General features: G+C 41.8%; 1 protein-coding gene across 1 annotated transcript in view; it reads right to left on the reverse strand.

The window, feature by feature from the left end:
- Positions 1-3,468: 3,468 nt before the first annotated feature.
- The window catches only part of NTN1 (netrin 1), a 334,581-nt gene continuing 321,252 nt past the window's right edge, over positions 3,469-16,797 (reverse strand). Inside the window, exon 7 of the mRNA XM_030208106.1 lies at positions 3,469-5,960. Within this exon, the coding sequence (XP_030063966.1) occupies positions 5,632-5,960 (329 nt within the window). The 3' untranslated portion in view covers positions 3,469-5,631. The remainder of the gene's footprint in view (positions 5,961-16,797) is intronic.

The raw sequence follows: 16,797 nt of genomic DNA on the forward strand, positions 1-16,797 counted from the left end.
GGCCCTTCTGCACATGCTCAGTTTTCACACATGCAAAAGCACTGAGCACGCACAGCCTGGACAGCATCAGTGTGAGGCAAGTGCTGCTGGCTGCCGTTTGGAAGAGTGCTGGCTGCTCGAGGAGGTAATCTTCAGCTGGCAGTGTTTTGGGATCCCCGCCAGCTCAAGTATTTAATATTTGGGGTTTGTGGGCAGGGAGGGGTGGAGAGAGGAGCAAGAGCAAACCAGGGGGGGGCCGGGGCAGGGCAAATTCCATGCCCACCCACCTTGGGCTCAGGCCCACCCAAAATTAGCCATCTGGCTACACCCCTGGATTCCACAGCTTAATTATGAGCTGCATAAAAAAAGAAATACTTTCTACAAATTTCTTTCAATATTCTCTTTGTTAGTTGCATGCAGTGTCCACTTGTTTTAGTTGTTGTTTCAAGGGTAAAGCATCATGGGCTTGATATAACCGCTTTTCTGTGGAACAACAAAAGCAGTTTACATATTCTATGCAGGTACTTTCTCTGTCCATATTGGACTCGCAATCTGTTGTTTTTGTTCAGTTTTGGGTTTTTTTTTTTTTTTTTGGGGGGGGGGGGGGGGCTGTATCTGGGGCTATGGAGGGTTAAGTGACTTGCCAGGGGTCACATGGAGCTGCAGTGGGAATTGAACTAACCATTAGGCTACTCCTCCACTCCTTCCCCTATTTAACTGTTCTTCTCTAGCCACAATTTTATAAACTCTATCATATCCCTACTCATGAGGAACCCTAACCCGTTTAGCTTTTTTTCATAAGGAAGGCATTCTATCCATTTATCATTTTTGTTCTTCTCTTAAAACTTGCTACTGTTGCCATAGATCATCATCAAGTAGTTAAAGGAGCACTCAGAGAGGATAAGGCCAAAATACATTTTTGCTTCAGATCTTATTGAGGAGGAAGTAAGGAAGCTACCTGTGCCGGAAATGATATTTAAGGGTGATTATACAGATGAACCGAAAGATATCTCAGTGAACCTGGAAGATGTAATAAGTCAAATCAACAAATTAAATAGTGGCAAATCAAATGGACCAGATGGTATACACCCAAGGATACTGAAGGTACTCAAAAATGAGATTGCAGATCTACTATTGGTAATCTATAACCTGTCATTAAAATCATCTACAGTACTGGAAGATTGGAATGTGGCCAACTTAATGCCAAATTTTTAAAAAGGTTTCCAGGGATGATCCAGGAAAATACAGACCAGTAAGCTTGACATCAGTGCTAGACAAAATGCTAGAAATTATTATAAAGAAAAGAATTAATGAACATATAGGCAAACAGGATTTAATGGGACACAGCCAACTTGGATTCAACCAAGGGAAATCTTTTCTCACCAGTTTGTTACATTTTTCTGAAGGTGTGAAATAACATGTGGATAAAGATGAGAGACTCCTGTAAAAAAAAAAAATTAAAAAGCCTTGCGATAGGAAGCAATGTTCTGTTGTAGATTGGGAACAGGTTAAAAAGAGAGAAAACGGAGAGTAGGGTTAAATAGTCAGTCAGTTCTCTCAATGGAGGAAAGTGAATCGTAGAATGCAGCAAAAATCTGTACTGGGACCAGTGGTTTTTAACAAATGTATAAATGGTCTGGAAATGGGAATGACGAAGGAGAGTTGTGAAACTGCATGTGGACTCTGTGAAAATGCAGGAGGCTTTTGGGAAACTGAAAGACTAGGCATCTAAACTATAATTAAAATGTAATGTGGACAAGTGCAAAATGATATACTTTGGGAAGAATAACCCAAATTATAGCTACATGATCCTAGGTTCCACATTAGGAGTCACCACTGAGGAAAAGGATTTAAGGGTCATTGTCACCAATACATTGAAATCTTCTGCTCATAATGCTTCTGTATTGCTCCATGGTGAGACCACATCTTGAGTACTTTGAAGTCTGGTCGCCACATCTCAGAAAAGATGTAGTGGAACAGGAAAAAGTACAAAGAAGGACAATTAAAATAATTAAGGGGAATGGAACAATGAGGAAAGGCTAAAGAGGTTAGGATTCTTCAGCTTAGAGAAGAGATGGATGAGGAAAGATATGATAAAGGTTTATTAAATCCTGAATGGAGTGAAACAGGTAAATACTAATTGATTGTTTACTCCTTCAGAAAATACAAAGACTAGGGGACAATCTGTGAAGTTACATAGTAGTTGATTAAGTTACATGTTGATTAAAGGTACAAGGAGGTTTTTTTAGCCTATGAAGATTCTATCCCGGTTTAACAGACACAAGTATGTACTGAAACGGGAATACAGAGGCTTTTTTCCTCCTTATATATATATATATATATATATAAAAAGTTGAATAAAAAAAGTTGAATAGCAGCTGTTAATTGATTGAGCCACTTTGGATGGTAAAGTTACATACTAGCACATTTTGATTGAACAAAAAAAAAAAAAAAAGGAGAAAATATTTTTTTCATTCAACATATAGTTAAGCTCTGGAATTCACAGCTGGACAAAGTGACAAAAGCGGTTAAAGTAGCTGGGTTTAAAAATGGTTTGGACAAGTTCCTGAAGGTAAAGTCCATAAACTGTTATTAAGGTAGACCTGGGGAAAGCCATTGCTTATACCCGAGGTTAAGTAGCATGGAATTTTGCTATTTTGGGGGACTCTGCCAGGTACTTGTAACCTGGACTGGCCATTGTTGAAGACAGAATCCTGGGCTAGATGGACCCTTGGTCTGATCCAGTACAGTAAATCTTATGATTTTATGTTATGCCCGGTCCCTTTCCTCCCCACCCCAAAATATCACCATTTAATCCAAACTTCTGAATATTAACCAGGTAACTGCCATTGTCCTCACAGCCTTGCCTTATGGCAGTTCATACCATTGCATAAGTCTGTATTGTACATTGCTGTAAAGACAGCAAAACCAATGGAAAATGTCCTTAAAATGCTTCTAAATTTCCCAACAGAACCAGTTTCAAAGAAGTGGTGGTCTCTAACATTGAAACCTATTTCTTGGGTTTTTTGGTTCACCTGAGTCTCGAAAGTATTTCAAAACCATCATTTCTCACAATGTAAATGAAGGGTGTGCTATGTACCCAAAATACTGAGGCACCACCTACAGAGAAACAGCAGTACTACAAAATGATGAACTATTTTCCGTTGTTTGCTCATCCCGGAGTTTGCCACTAGTCCAACACATTTTATAATATAAAACTTGATTATTTAATCATTTTTGTAGCAAGGTATTTGAACAAATCTAAATACAGCAAGCCCCTACTAATCATGACAACTCTGGATTAAGTGATATGAATAATTTTATATGTGTCTTAATATTGTTTGGGTGATTCTTTAGGGGCATGTTTTCGTCAACTTCTGTCCTTTATTTTTGACACTCTTGATTTGAGCTCTCTGGATTAAACAAAATATAAATGCTGGATTAATTTCAGTTAACCATTAATTATTTTTTATTTCTACAGGGGCTTCATACACCAATTTCTCACATGCAGTATTTGTACAATAGGTATGTACTTGTACATCTTCTGGTGTCTTTAATAGTCATGTGTCTCTTAATGCTGTTAGTCTGAAGTACTGTTTACATGTTAGTGAACATATGACTGGTTGTACTGCAGGGTTGTTGACCCTTTATTCTCTACCTTTTTCAATGACCACTGGCATTGGAGAATGAAACTAGCTCCCATGGTATACCGTCAGTTAGTTTGAAGTTATGTATGATTTTGTATTTCTTACTACAAGAGACATAGCTATAAAATACCAATCCCTGTGTACTTTTTTCATATTGATCACTCACGTTGACTAATTTAACCCCCCCCCCCCTTCTCTCTCTCCCATTTAATTAGAACATCAGTTATCTCTCACCCACCCTGCAGTCCAACTGTGTCATCATAACTTGACTGAAGCCACAAAGCGTCAAGAGAATTAGGTACTGCCAGGTCTCGGTAAGATATGGAGATAGTTTACAATGCAAACCATGCAATAATATACTTATTGTATACAAAGGTACCTAGTAATATCGCATTTTACCAGGGCCACTGAGAGACAGAGCTCGCCTGGGACAGGGCCGACACCCCCTTACTTTCCTGCATCTGCTCCTCCCTTGGTCTGTCACCCTGCTACTCCTCTGAGCCAGGAACCTGGGTCATCACCTGGGTCCTGACACACAGGAGGAAGAGAGAGACAGGCTGAGAGAGCAGAACCTTCTGTCTGCCTTCAAAAGCCTTACCGGTGCTGGGTCCCCCTTGAGGCTGGGCCCGGGGAATCTAGCCCTCCACTCTCGGCAGCCCTGCATTTTACCTTTAACTGTACATCCAAGTTACATCAAGATTTATTGCAGCTACTGCTGTGGGACTTAATAGTGTTTCAAAATCTGCAGCAAGAGATAAAAGGCAAACTAAAAGCTGGCTTATACACTTGTATTAATTATTAATATAACCTAATTCTCCGTTCATTACGGAACTAATACAAACCTTTTCAGTACATGTGTATTGGTAATGCACAAGGGCTTTATCTTCCCTAGTGTAGAAAGATGCACATCACTAGAATGCAAGAGCTAACCCAGATTTTAATCTGCCCCTACGCTTTTGCTCCCACTCAAGACTGAATGGAAGGAAAGAAAATAACCCACTATAGATATCACTGTAAAAATGAATTTGATGAATTCTTCAGCTGTGGTCCATGTTAATCCTGTATTCCTTGGTTTATGTTATAACAAGGCCTATTTAAGACCAGTGTTCTAATACTTCTGAAGGGGTGATCCTTCTGCATATTGTTATCTTATATACATCCAATACACGATCTTAGTAACCAGGTGCTGTTTACTGATAGGCAGTCCTCAGTAGACAAATTCCTTCATCTTCCACTGTCCATCAACAACCCATAGTTTTCACTGGGATACTGAAGTTCCCCATTGCCTCTTTCCCACTCAAATGCCTTTTAGTACTACAGGAATAGTAAGGTCAATATTACATTCGGTGACTTTTTACGCAGTTTGTAAGTTGTATTTCAAAAGTAAAAGAAATCTTTTTCTAACTGGCAAAAGAATTTATTTCTTGAGGTCAGCACTTTGTGTTTGACCCGGTAGGTTATATTATGAAGCACACCCAAAGAAGAAAAAAAGTTAAAATAATCAAAATGTTAGCAACTTTTCTGTACACAGTCAGCTCTTCCTGTATCTCTGCTTCAGACCTAGTGGTCTTCCTTCCAACTGATGTGAGCAGTTTATTGTACTTTGGGGCCACTTTCACATTTTTAATAATCCTCATAAGTTGGTGGGATAAGGGAAATGGATAGAAACAGACAAATGTTTGATGGGAAGGGGTTAGAAACTTTACTAGACCGTGATTTAAAGGGTATATAGGCTGTTGGAACAGACATCATACTTAGTGTAACATTTTCTCTTTTCTGTGAGTTTTTTAAAACCTAATATAAGGTACAATTGTGGTAACCCTCCCACCCCGAAACAGTGATGTCCCATTCTGTCCCCCTGACCAAACAAGCTGCAAGGTGACTTCCAACTTTCTCCACAAAGTTTCTATATCGAATCCTCTCTGCTCCAGATTCTACACAAAGCAGCATTAACAGTCAGTCTTTCCCGCGCTCTCTCCCTCTTCCATTCTCTCCACCTCTTCTTTTAGGCTTTCTTGCACTTCCCTTTCTTCTCTCGCTGCTGGAACTTCCTCAGCCTTCTGGCCCATATGTCCCTCCACTGTATCACTAAACTGGTTTTGTCGGCAACAATCCCATTCTGGTCGGGAGAATCCTCATCGTTGCCCAAAAGCAAGTATTTTTTCATGGGCTTTATTTTGGGACATTTACAGGCTATGTCCTTGGAACGGATCCACAAGATCTGGTCCCCTCGCCGTATGCGGTTCGTACCCTGTTTGTACACCGAGATTATATTCACTGTGAACTTCCACCAGTCACCAGCCTTGTCTGTTTTCAGTATGTGAATCTGGACAGCTAGAAAAAGAAGGTACAACAAAGGGATTAGCATTTTCAATTTGTTCAGCAATTGTGGTAATATCTGAATTGATATCTTTCGCTTTCTATCTGATCATCTTGAAACTGTCCTGCTTTTATTGAAAAGGAAGTTCTCATAATCTTACAGTCCATTGGCAAAAAATACAAAGGGTCATTGTATAGGACTTTTGAAGACTGCAGACCAAACAGACATTTCAGTTAAGGGGTGTGATCAACAGTATAAACAGAAATGTAAGTTTTTAAAATATAGAGGATACTTATTAGGTTTTTACAAAGAACTTGTAGAAGGTAATTTCATAATAGGGCACCTAATTTCAGAGGGCAAGTAGGCACATACTGATCTACTATTTTATAAAGATACGTGGAGGGGCATAATCGAAAGGGATGCCCAAGTTTTGCTGAGGACGTCCTCACAAAACGTCCCAGCAAAGGGATGGGGAAACCCGTATTATCGAAACAAGATGGGCGTCCATCTTTCGTTTCGATAATACGGTCGGGGACACCCAAATCTTGAAATTTAGGTCATCTTTAGAGATGGTCATCCCTAGACTTGGTCATTTCTGATTTTCGGCGATAATGGAAACCAAAGACGCCCATCTCAGAAATGACCAAATCCAAACCCTTTGGTCATGGGAGGAGCCAGCCTTCATAGTGCACTGGTCCCCCTGACATGCCAGGTCACCAACCGGGCACCCTAGGGGGCACTGCAATAGACTTCATAAATTGCTCCCAGGTACATAGCTCCCTTATCTTGTGTGCTGAGCCCCCCCCCAACCCCCCAAAACCCACTACTCACCACTGTACACCACTACCATAGCCCTTATGGGTGAAGGGGAGCACCTAGATGTGGGTACAGTGGGTTTTGGAGGGCTCACATTTACCACCACAAGTGTAACAGGTGGGGGGGGGGGGGGATGGGCCTGGGTCCACCTGCCTGAAGTGCACTGCACCCACTAAAACTGCTCCAGGGACCTGCATACTACTGCAATGGACTTGAGTATGACATTTGAGGCTGGCACAAAATATTGTCAAAGATGTTTTTTTTAATGGTGGGAGGGGGTTAGTGACCACTGAGGGAGTAGGGGGAGGTCATTCCCGGTTTCCTCGGTGGTCATCTGGTCAGTTCAGGCACCTTTGTGTGCCTTGGTAGTAAGAAAAAAAGGACCAGGTAAAGTCATCCAAATGCTCGCCAGGGACGCCCTTTTTTTGCATTATGGGTCAAGTATGCCCATGTGTTGGGCACGCCCAAGTCCCACCTTCGCTATGCCTCCGAAACGCCCCTGTGAACTTTGGTCATCCCCGTGACGGAAAGCAGTTAGGGACACCCAAAATTGTCTTTCAATTATGCCGATTTGGGCGACCCTGTGAGATGGATGCCCATCTTCCGATTTGTGTCGAAAGATGGGTGTCATTTTCTTTCGAAAATAAGCCTGATAGGGGCTCATTTTCAAAGCACTTAGACTTACAAAATTCTAAATGTTACTATGGGGCTCATTTTCAAAGCACTTAGGGCATCTTTTACTAAGGCGCGTTCATGTTTTTAGCGCGTGCTAAAACTGTGGGTGCGCTAAACAGGAATGCATAGGAATGCATTGGCATCTCTAATGTTTAGCGCGAACCAAAAACGTGAGCGTGCCTTAGTAAAAGACCCCCTTAGACTTACAAAGTCCCATAGGTTACTGTGGAACTGTGTTAAGTCTAAGTGCTTTGAAAATACACCTCATAGGCATTTATTTGTCTTTACAAAAATAGCCTATATGGCAGAAATCATACCTAAATTGCAGGTGTAAATGTCCATGCTTAGATTATAAAATATGTATCTCTCATCTTAATGGAAGTGCCCACTACAGCAATCTTAGGTGCAATTCTGGATAGCACCCTCTTTAAGTCACAGGTTTCCTCTGTGGTCAAATGCTTTTTTTACAAGCTTAGAATAATTTGTTCTGTTTGATCACTATTACATCTACAAGCTCTAAATATTTGATTCATTCGCTGGTCATTAGTATTGTAACACCCTATATAAAAGACTTAGAAGAAAAGATCTTCAGCGTCTACACTGGTGCAAAATGCCGCTGTCAAGCTCAATACAGGAAGTAAAAATATGCCGATTGGCTCCCTCTCTAATATCAGATAACTTGCAAAGTACAACTCTTGGTGTACAAAATCCACAGCTCCGGCAAACCAGTATTCCTTGCACACTTTTTGACACCTATTCTCCTCGTAGAACACTCAGATCTTCCAATCAGAGTCACTTGATTGTCCCATTCTTTAGAGAGATTGTCTATGACAACGTTTGATGTTCAGTTCTTTTCCATACAAGGACCAGAGCTCTAGAACATGCTGCCCCAACATCTTAAGCTACAGTCGTCCCGCCAACAATTTAAGTGCAAAATCCATCTCCCAGGTCTGTAGGTCAAATATGCCATCCTTCAATTTTTCCACATTCAACCAATTCAGTTTAATTATATAGGTTAATGTGAAAAGCAATCATTCCTCTAGGACAGGGATCCTCAACCCAGTCTTTGGGACACACCTAGCCAGTCAGTTTTTCAGAATACTTGCAATGAATATGCATGCGATGGGTGTAGTGCATACAAATTTATCTCATGCATATTTGTTGTGGGTATCCTGAAATATCCAGCTGGCTAGATGTGTCCTAAGGACTGGATTGAGATAGAACCCCTGCTCTAGATAAATCCTGCAATGCCATTTTATTCCATCCACAATTCAAACTCTGGTAGAAGAGAAGCTTATAGAACACTGTCAAATGAAATCTCTTTCAGTGCAAGAAACATGTAAACTCACTTAAAGCTGAGGTTCAAAAGCATTCAAAAAACATGTATATGTGTACTATAAGCAGAGCGTTTTTTCTAATGAAAAAGGTGCCGGTTCTGAAAGATACTCAAATGCCAGGCCACCCTTCAAGGGTGGGGTGATCAGTGGTGTTCCTAGGGTGGCTGACACCCGGGGCGGATCGCTGATGTGACCCCCCCCCGGGTGCAGCACGACCCCCCCTCCCCGGCGAAAGGACACCTCCCCCAGGCAAAAGGACACCCCCCGGGTGCATTTTTACCTGCTGGGGGGGGGGGGGGTGCCACGCGCGTGTCGGCTTCGCTCGTTCCATGCTCCCTCTGCCCCGGAACAGGATCCTGTTCCGGGGCAGAAGGAGGAAGGAACGAGCGAAGCCAACAGGCGTGTGGCACCCCCCCAGTGGCATGCACCCGGGGCGGACTGCACCCACCGCCCCCCCTTGGTACGCCACTGGGGGTGATCACTGAGGGACCCACTCTACAATAGCCAGGCCCCCTGCAACCAGTCACAGAATCCATGACAAGGCAGAATTGGTGTGTAGAGCCTGATCTCTTTCATTAAAACTTGAGGACCATGGACCAATTTTAGGACACAGTGGAAAAGGTGCTGGTACTCAGTACCCCTAAGTACCCCCCTCAAAAAAGCCCTGCCTATAAGAAGGAATGAAGTCCTCAGCAACAGACTCAGTCGCACCCTAAACTGGTGCTCGGCATCCAAGCAATGTGAGCTCAGTATCAGCCCTCCTGCTATAGCCTACAAAACTGATGTCACGCAGTGGCGTACCAAGGGGGGGGGGCGGTAGGGGCGGTCTGCCCCGGGTGCATGCCGCTGGGGGGGTGCCGCGCGCCTGTCGGCTCCACTCATTCCGTGCTCCCTCTGCCCTGGAACAGGTTACTTCCTGTTCCAGGGCAGAGGGAGCATGGAACGAGCGAAGCCGACAGGCGCGCGGCACCCCCTCAGCAGGTAAAAATGCACCCGGGGGGTGTCCTTTCACCGGGGGTGGGGGGTCGCTGCACCCGGGGAGGGGGGGGGGGCGCATCTCCGATCCACCCCAGGTGTCAACCACCCTAGGAACGCCACTGATGTCACGCCGTAGCACTGTAACATCCCTGGATTTCAGACCCTCAAAAACAATCTCTAGAGAGTAAGAAGTGTCAACACTGTGAAAACTAAAGCCCATATGAATACTTATCAAATGTCATTGTCCATTTCTGGCTCAAAACTTAAACCCATCACACACAATAAAATAGCAGTAAAAAGCACTTATCTGAAATAAGATACACATGTGGCAGGGTTCTAGAAGAAGTCCTGGAATGTGGCCAGTGAAATCACTAGGCAACATATATATTTGGGTAGAAGGGACTGTAAATAAGGCTAAAATACTCAGGTAGTTGCCAATGGAGGCTCATGCTGCCAGGATCCCCGGCCTAATTCCAGTTGAACTGGAGGTGCCGTCATCTACTATGTTACTATGTATGTATATGAGGAGGAAGAAACTAGTAGGTCCAAAAAGAAAGGATTCCTACTTATGAAAGACTCTGTCTCCATGGCTTCTTTCTGAACTGTCTATAGCTATTTATTCTGTGATCTTCTATAGTCTCTTTAGAGGCCAGAGCTGCCTCTCCTGTCTACAAACACGCACCGTAGAAAGCAAGAGGGAGATGGAGTTGCAGCCTGCTGAAATGAACGTTTTCTGGAAATAAACCCCAATAACATGGTAAGAATTTGTTAAAGGAATTTTTACATGACATTTCTCATTTAGGACTATCTGAATCCCAATCCAGAATTTATTTTTTACTTTCCTATTTCAATAAACAGTGTATTAGAATCCATACACCAATTTTTGCTTTTTTGATAAATATTAGTAACCAAAATCCCCATTTGAACTCCTTTTAAAGGCATTATAAAACTGTGTTGAAATTTGAAGTGGCCTTCTTTTAGTACAGTATAAAGCTGAAACCCATTATTGCATCAACGGCTTGAGTAGATACTTTCCATACTAATACTCTGTCCCCATGACGATATCTCACTATCAGTGAGAAAACAAGCAGTGAGGCACAAATAGAGGAGAATCCAGTTATTTCAAAATCAAACGTGTTTTTTTTATTAAAAAGTTCCAGTTCCACTGGTAGTGAGGACTCAACACGGCTGTATTTCAGCAACAATGCCTGCATCGCAACCTTATGATGACACAAACATCTTATATTCACTATCTTATATTCATGACCATGTAACCCAAAATCCTTCTGTAAAACCAAATGTATATCCTCTTCTTATTTCCAGCATCCATGATGTATTGTAAGCCACATTGAGCCTGCAAAGAGGTGGGAAAACGTGGGATACAAATGCAATAAATAAATAAAATAAATAAAACATAAGAGTATCCATACTAGGTCAGACCAATGGTCCATCTAGCCTAGTGTCCTGTTTCCAAACAGTGGCCAAGCCACGTCACAAGCACCTGGCAGAAACCCAAGTAGTAGCAACATTCCATGCTACCATTCCTGGGGCAAACAGTTGCTTTCCCATGTCTGTCTCAATAGCAGACTATGGACTTTCCCTTCAGAAACTTGTCCAAACATTTTTTTAAACCCAGATACGCTAAACCATTCTGCTCCACAAATTCCTCCAACTGATACAATACCGCTTTTTCCACTACCTTCCCTACGAAAGGAGTAACTGAAATGGGTCTATAATTAGCCATAATAGAGGGATTCAACTTCTCCTGTTTCAACAAAGGCCTCACAGTAGCCTGTTTACAAATCACAGGTAGACAATCTTCTACCAAAGACTTATTCACAATTACTGACAACTGTGGAGCAACTTTTCCTGCCAAAGAAGGAATAATTTCCGAGGAGCAAGAATCCTACTTGATTTTCACTTTACGATGATTTGTCCTTTTTAATTTTTCTATCCTTCTTTTCTTTTCTCCCAGTCTTTCTTTCCTGTCATATTTTGTAGTTCTTTTCCAATTCATTTTAATTATATTCTACACAGTTCTGATACGCCTGTGAAGGGCAGTATATCAAATTTTAGATAAACGAAACTAAACTTGTGTAAAGAAAGAAACTGCTTAAGAAGCTACATTCTACATTTGTTCTTTCTCTAAATAAAACAGTTCAATTGTTTGTTATGCTCTTGCTAATTCATATCCTGAGCAGCAACATCTGTATAGGATATATTAGACTGTGTAACAGCATCAGTTTAAGTAATGATACTCTTCCCACAAATGATGAGAGCCAAGCATACTGGACTATTATACAGTCAGAGTTTTGACAATTTAGCAGGGAAGTTACTTTTATATTATTTATTTAGCTGAGTTGGAAATGTTACATATTTCACACTTGATGTTGACCATTTCAAAGGAAAATCTCCCTTCCCTTGTGTTTTTAATGTGCAAAGAACGGAAGTAATTCAAATTTCTGAAAGTTAATGCTAAACCCTGAAAAACTTCCAAAACTTATTATATGTATATTATTCTTGGCATTGGATTCCTTATATCTGCCATAAACAGAATAATAATTACAAGGAGACCCAGCTTTTCTTCATTTTGGCCAACTGTTATACTTCTAATAATTTTTGTCCACTCTTGGCTTCATAACCAAAAGCTCTGATGCACATTTCTCCCAGAGTTCTCCTAGGTCCACCCCAAACCACTTCGGCCTCTGTCTGCTAACCTGTGCGCCTTCTGGCTACCTGCCATATACTGGGAAGATTTTACAGCTCATCTGCATATTCCTCTTAGCATCCTCTAGCGTGACTCCAGGTCCTCCCTGAACCACTCAGGCCTTCGCTTCTGCTACCCCATGCTCTTTCTGGCCACCTGCCTCATAGCATGACACCAAATATCTTCATGGCTTTGTACTTTTCCTCCTTCTATTTCCTGTGGCTTCTCTACACTTTCTCTTCCTGATAATAACTCTTCTCAATCTTATTTCCCATCAGAAACCGCTACATAGATCAAAACCACACTGCCACACCCTGATTTTAGGTGTTTTGCTCCACAGTTCATCCAGATTTCAAGGGGGCATTTGGGGGGGGGGGGGGTTTTGGGCTAGGCACGAGCAACACCAAAGGATAGGTGTTTTTCTGCAATAATGGAACAAAATGAAAACATCTAGGGCCAAAATTAAGACATTTTTGGCTAGACCTGTTTCAGTCATGACTAAGTGACCAAAAGGTGCCCTAAATGATGAAATGACCACTGGAGGGATTAATGCATGACCTCCTCCCACCCCCAAAGATGTGAAACAGTACATCTATGACAGCTTCAGATGTTGCTATTACTACTACTACTACTTATCATTTTTACAGTGCTACTGGACTTACACAGCACTGTACACTGGGCATAAAGAGACAGTCCCTGCTCGACAGAGCTTACAATCTAATTAGGACAAACAAGACAAATAAGGGATAAGGGAATTACTAAGGTGGGAATGATAAAACATGGGTACTGAACAAGTGAGTAAGGGTTAGGAGTTAAAAGCAGCATCAAAAAGGTGGGCCTTTAGCCTAGATTTGAAGACAGCCAGAGATGGAGCTTCACGTACTGGCTCAGGAAGTCTATTCCAGGCATATGGTGCAGCAAGATAAAAGGAACGGAGTCTGGAGTTAGCAGTGGAGGAGAAGGGTGCAGATAAGAGAGATTTACCCAGAGAACGGAGTTCACGGGGAGGAGTGTAGGGAGAGATAAAAGTGGAGAGGTACTGAGGAGCTGCAGAGTGAATGCACTTATAGGTCAATAAGAGGAGTTTGAACTGTATGCGCAAACGGATAGAGAGCCAATGAAGTGACTTGAGGAGAGGGCTAATTTGAGCATAGCGACACTGACAGAATATGTCATGGAGCAGAATTTTGAACAGATTGAAGGAGAGAGAGAGATGGCTTAGTGGGAGACCTGTGAGAAGCAAGTTGCAATAGTCTAAGTGAGAGGTGATAAGCGTGTGGATAAGGGTTCTGGAAGTGTGCTTAGAAAGGAAAGGATGAATTTTGGTGATATTATAGAGGAAGAAATGACAGGTTTTAGCAGTCTGTTGAATATGTGCAGAGAAGGAGAGAGAGGAGTCAAAAATGTCCCCAAGGTTACAAGCTAATGAGACAGGGAAGATGAGAGTGTTATCCACAGACATAGAAAATGGGGGAAGAGGAGAAGTTGGTTTAGGGGGAAAGATAAGAAGCTCAGTCTTGGTCATGTTTAATTTCAGATGGCGGTGAGATATCCAGGCAGCAATGTCAGAGAGGCAGGCTGATACTTTGGCCTGGATGTTATGGCTAGTCCTATTAGAGCAGCAAGCAGGTCCCTGGAGTAGCCTAGTGGTCAGTGCAGTGGACTATAGAGAAGGAGACCCAGGCCCATATCCCACTCTTAACTGGTACACTTGTGGTGAAAAGGGATAGACCTCCAAACCCCACCAAAAACCTACTGTACCTTCATATAGGTCACACATGCAGTATAAGGGCTATTGTAGTGGTTTACTATTGAGTATAGTAGTTTTTGGTGGGTTTTGGAGGGCTCATCATCCAATATAAGGGGGTAATGGTGAGATGTGTACCTGGGACCTTTTATGTGAAATCCACTGCAATGCTCCCTAGGGTGCCCCACTGCTCTGTTGGGATGTCCGTGTGGCCAGTCTACTAAGAATGCTGGTCTCCCATACATCCCAATGTCTTGCTTTTGTACGTTTTTCCCTTGGACATGTTTTGTTTTTTTTAATTGTCCTAAAAGATAGACGTACTCAGTACAAAATCATCTATTTTTGAAACAAAAAGTAGGACGTTTTCAGGTTTGAAAATGGCCATGTTTGCAAAAAGTCCAAAATCGGATGTAGACATCATATCAAAAATGCCCCTCTAGGTATCTCTATTTCTTCTGAGCAATATGGAAATGATTTTCCTATTGGGATTTGCTAAGCCCTTCCAAGTAACTTGGATAGGATGCCAGGCTCAATGGACCATTGGTCTGACCCAGTATGGCACATCTCATATTCAACTAACAGAGAGGCATCCAAATTGGCTGTTGTCCTTTGTTCTAAGCTATAAAATAGAATCTGACTGAAAAAGAGGAAAATAATCTTAAAAGCTACATGTGTTGTGCAAATGTTATTTGCAAAGGTTGAAACATTTCTCAGAGCCCCAAGAGTCTTCCCAAAACCTTGCCAGATGATGCTCTCACCCCCCAAAGTTTGTTTTTAGAAACCATCAAACTGATTGAAAAGCAGCTTTTTCCTTTATAAATCTCCCTTTTCTATTTGTACAGCCCGTTTGCAGAAGCTTTTAACAGCTTGCAGTGTTTTCTCATCATCTTCACTACTAGGAGCAAAGGCTGAAAAGATGGTTTAAAAGCCTGAATACAATGAATGAGAGTGGCAGGAAAGGTTAAGCAAACTTTCATATAGCACTGGATTTTCCAGGGATTCGTTCACTGCTCGTGGCAGGGTAAATTAACTTGGATTGATATACAGTACATCTGTGCAAGATTCCATTGGACCCCAGGTCTCAAGACCTTTGAGGAGCTTTCCTCATCTAACTTCCCACACTGCCATATGTACAGAGTTCACTGATTTTTTTTTTCCTAACAAATGAGAAAGTCTGACCCATCTTCAGCCTACAGAGAAGTTCTCAGAGGTCAAAATGAAAGAAAAGAGGAAGGTCAGTTTTTGATAGGACTGTGCCTAATAATTCTTCCGAACTTCAAAGAAAAAGAATTGCAAAATGTGCTCCATCTGCATATCCCCACCTTCTCGCTTTAGTGCATGATGCAGCTGTATCTCTAAATCTATCAACACTCTTGATTCTTCACTGGTTTCCCAACCAAGCTTGTACAGAATCCAAAATCTTTGGCTTCACACCCACCCACACCCTTCCTAACTTTAGACTTCTGTTTTCTGCTACGAGGCCCTCTAGTGACTTGCTGGCTACATCTTCCTTTTAGTTTTTTTTTCTCCTTTGAGCATGGTGGGTATGTTTTACCATTTGGACCTTTTGTAGGTATATGTATGCTTCCACTCTACTGAAATCTTCATCTTTCTGTCATCCACTTTCTGCCCTCTCTAAATGTAAATCAAACACCACCAAAGCACAGCTTGTCCTTCAATCTTTTCGAAACTCTACCTAGGCAGAAGAGTGCCGAATTCCCACGGAAAGTGCATAAGAAATAGTAGACAGTGGGAAGATGGTAGAAGGTAAGGTTGTCTACCTATGATTTGTAAACAGGCTACTGTGAGGCCTTTGTTGAAACAGGAGAAGTTGGATCCCTCTATTATGGCTAATTAAAGACCTATTTCAGTTATTCCTTTTGTAGGGAAGGTAGTGGAAAACGTGGTATTGTATCAGCTAGAGGAATTTGTGGAGCAGAATGGTTATTTGGCCATGTTCAATATGGGTTTCGTAGATCCCATGGGGTAGAAACTTTATTGTTGTCTATAATAGATGTGTAGAGACGGGGTGTGACTAGGAATCAATGTTTCTGCTTTATATCTCTAAATGTTTCCTCCGCATTTGATTCAGTGGATATTTCTTGGTTGTTATTTAGACCATGACTTTAAGAGGCAAGGACAGTGATGTTAAAGTCTTAAATTTTATTGGTCAGAGACTCAACACTACTGTAACGCATTCTGCCATTTCTTTGTGAGACGTACACACTTGATGCCTTGGTTTACACCTTATGCAGGTCTTTTTAAAGACCAGGCTACCTCATCAATTCTTATATATGAGATCACTTTGAGAAGACTCCTGAAGCAGTTCAGCCTGTGGCCGAAACAGTACTGTGTCAAGTCTCCGACCAATAAAATTTGTTTAAGACTTTAACAATACTGTCCTTGCCTCTTCAGTTCATGGTCTACTTCACACTGCTTACTATTTCTTGTACTTTCACTAACTTGCCATCCTGTTTTTACTGCAATTTCTCTGTATTCCATTTGACCGTGATTGCTCTATAATTGCAATACTATCTAACTATAAGCAGTGTGCATTCAGCAAATTGCCAAAAAAAATGGTTGATCCAAGG

Source organism: Microcaecilia unicolor, chromosome 6 (assembly GCF_901765095.1).
Source record: "Microcaecilia unicolor chromosome 6, aMicUni1.1, whole genome shotgun sequence".
Classification (NCBI taxonomy): domain Eukaryota; kingdom Metazoa; phylum Chordata; class Amphibia; order Gymnophiona; family Siphonopidae; genus Microcaecilia; species Microcaecilia unicolor.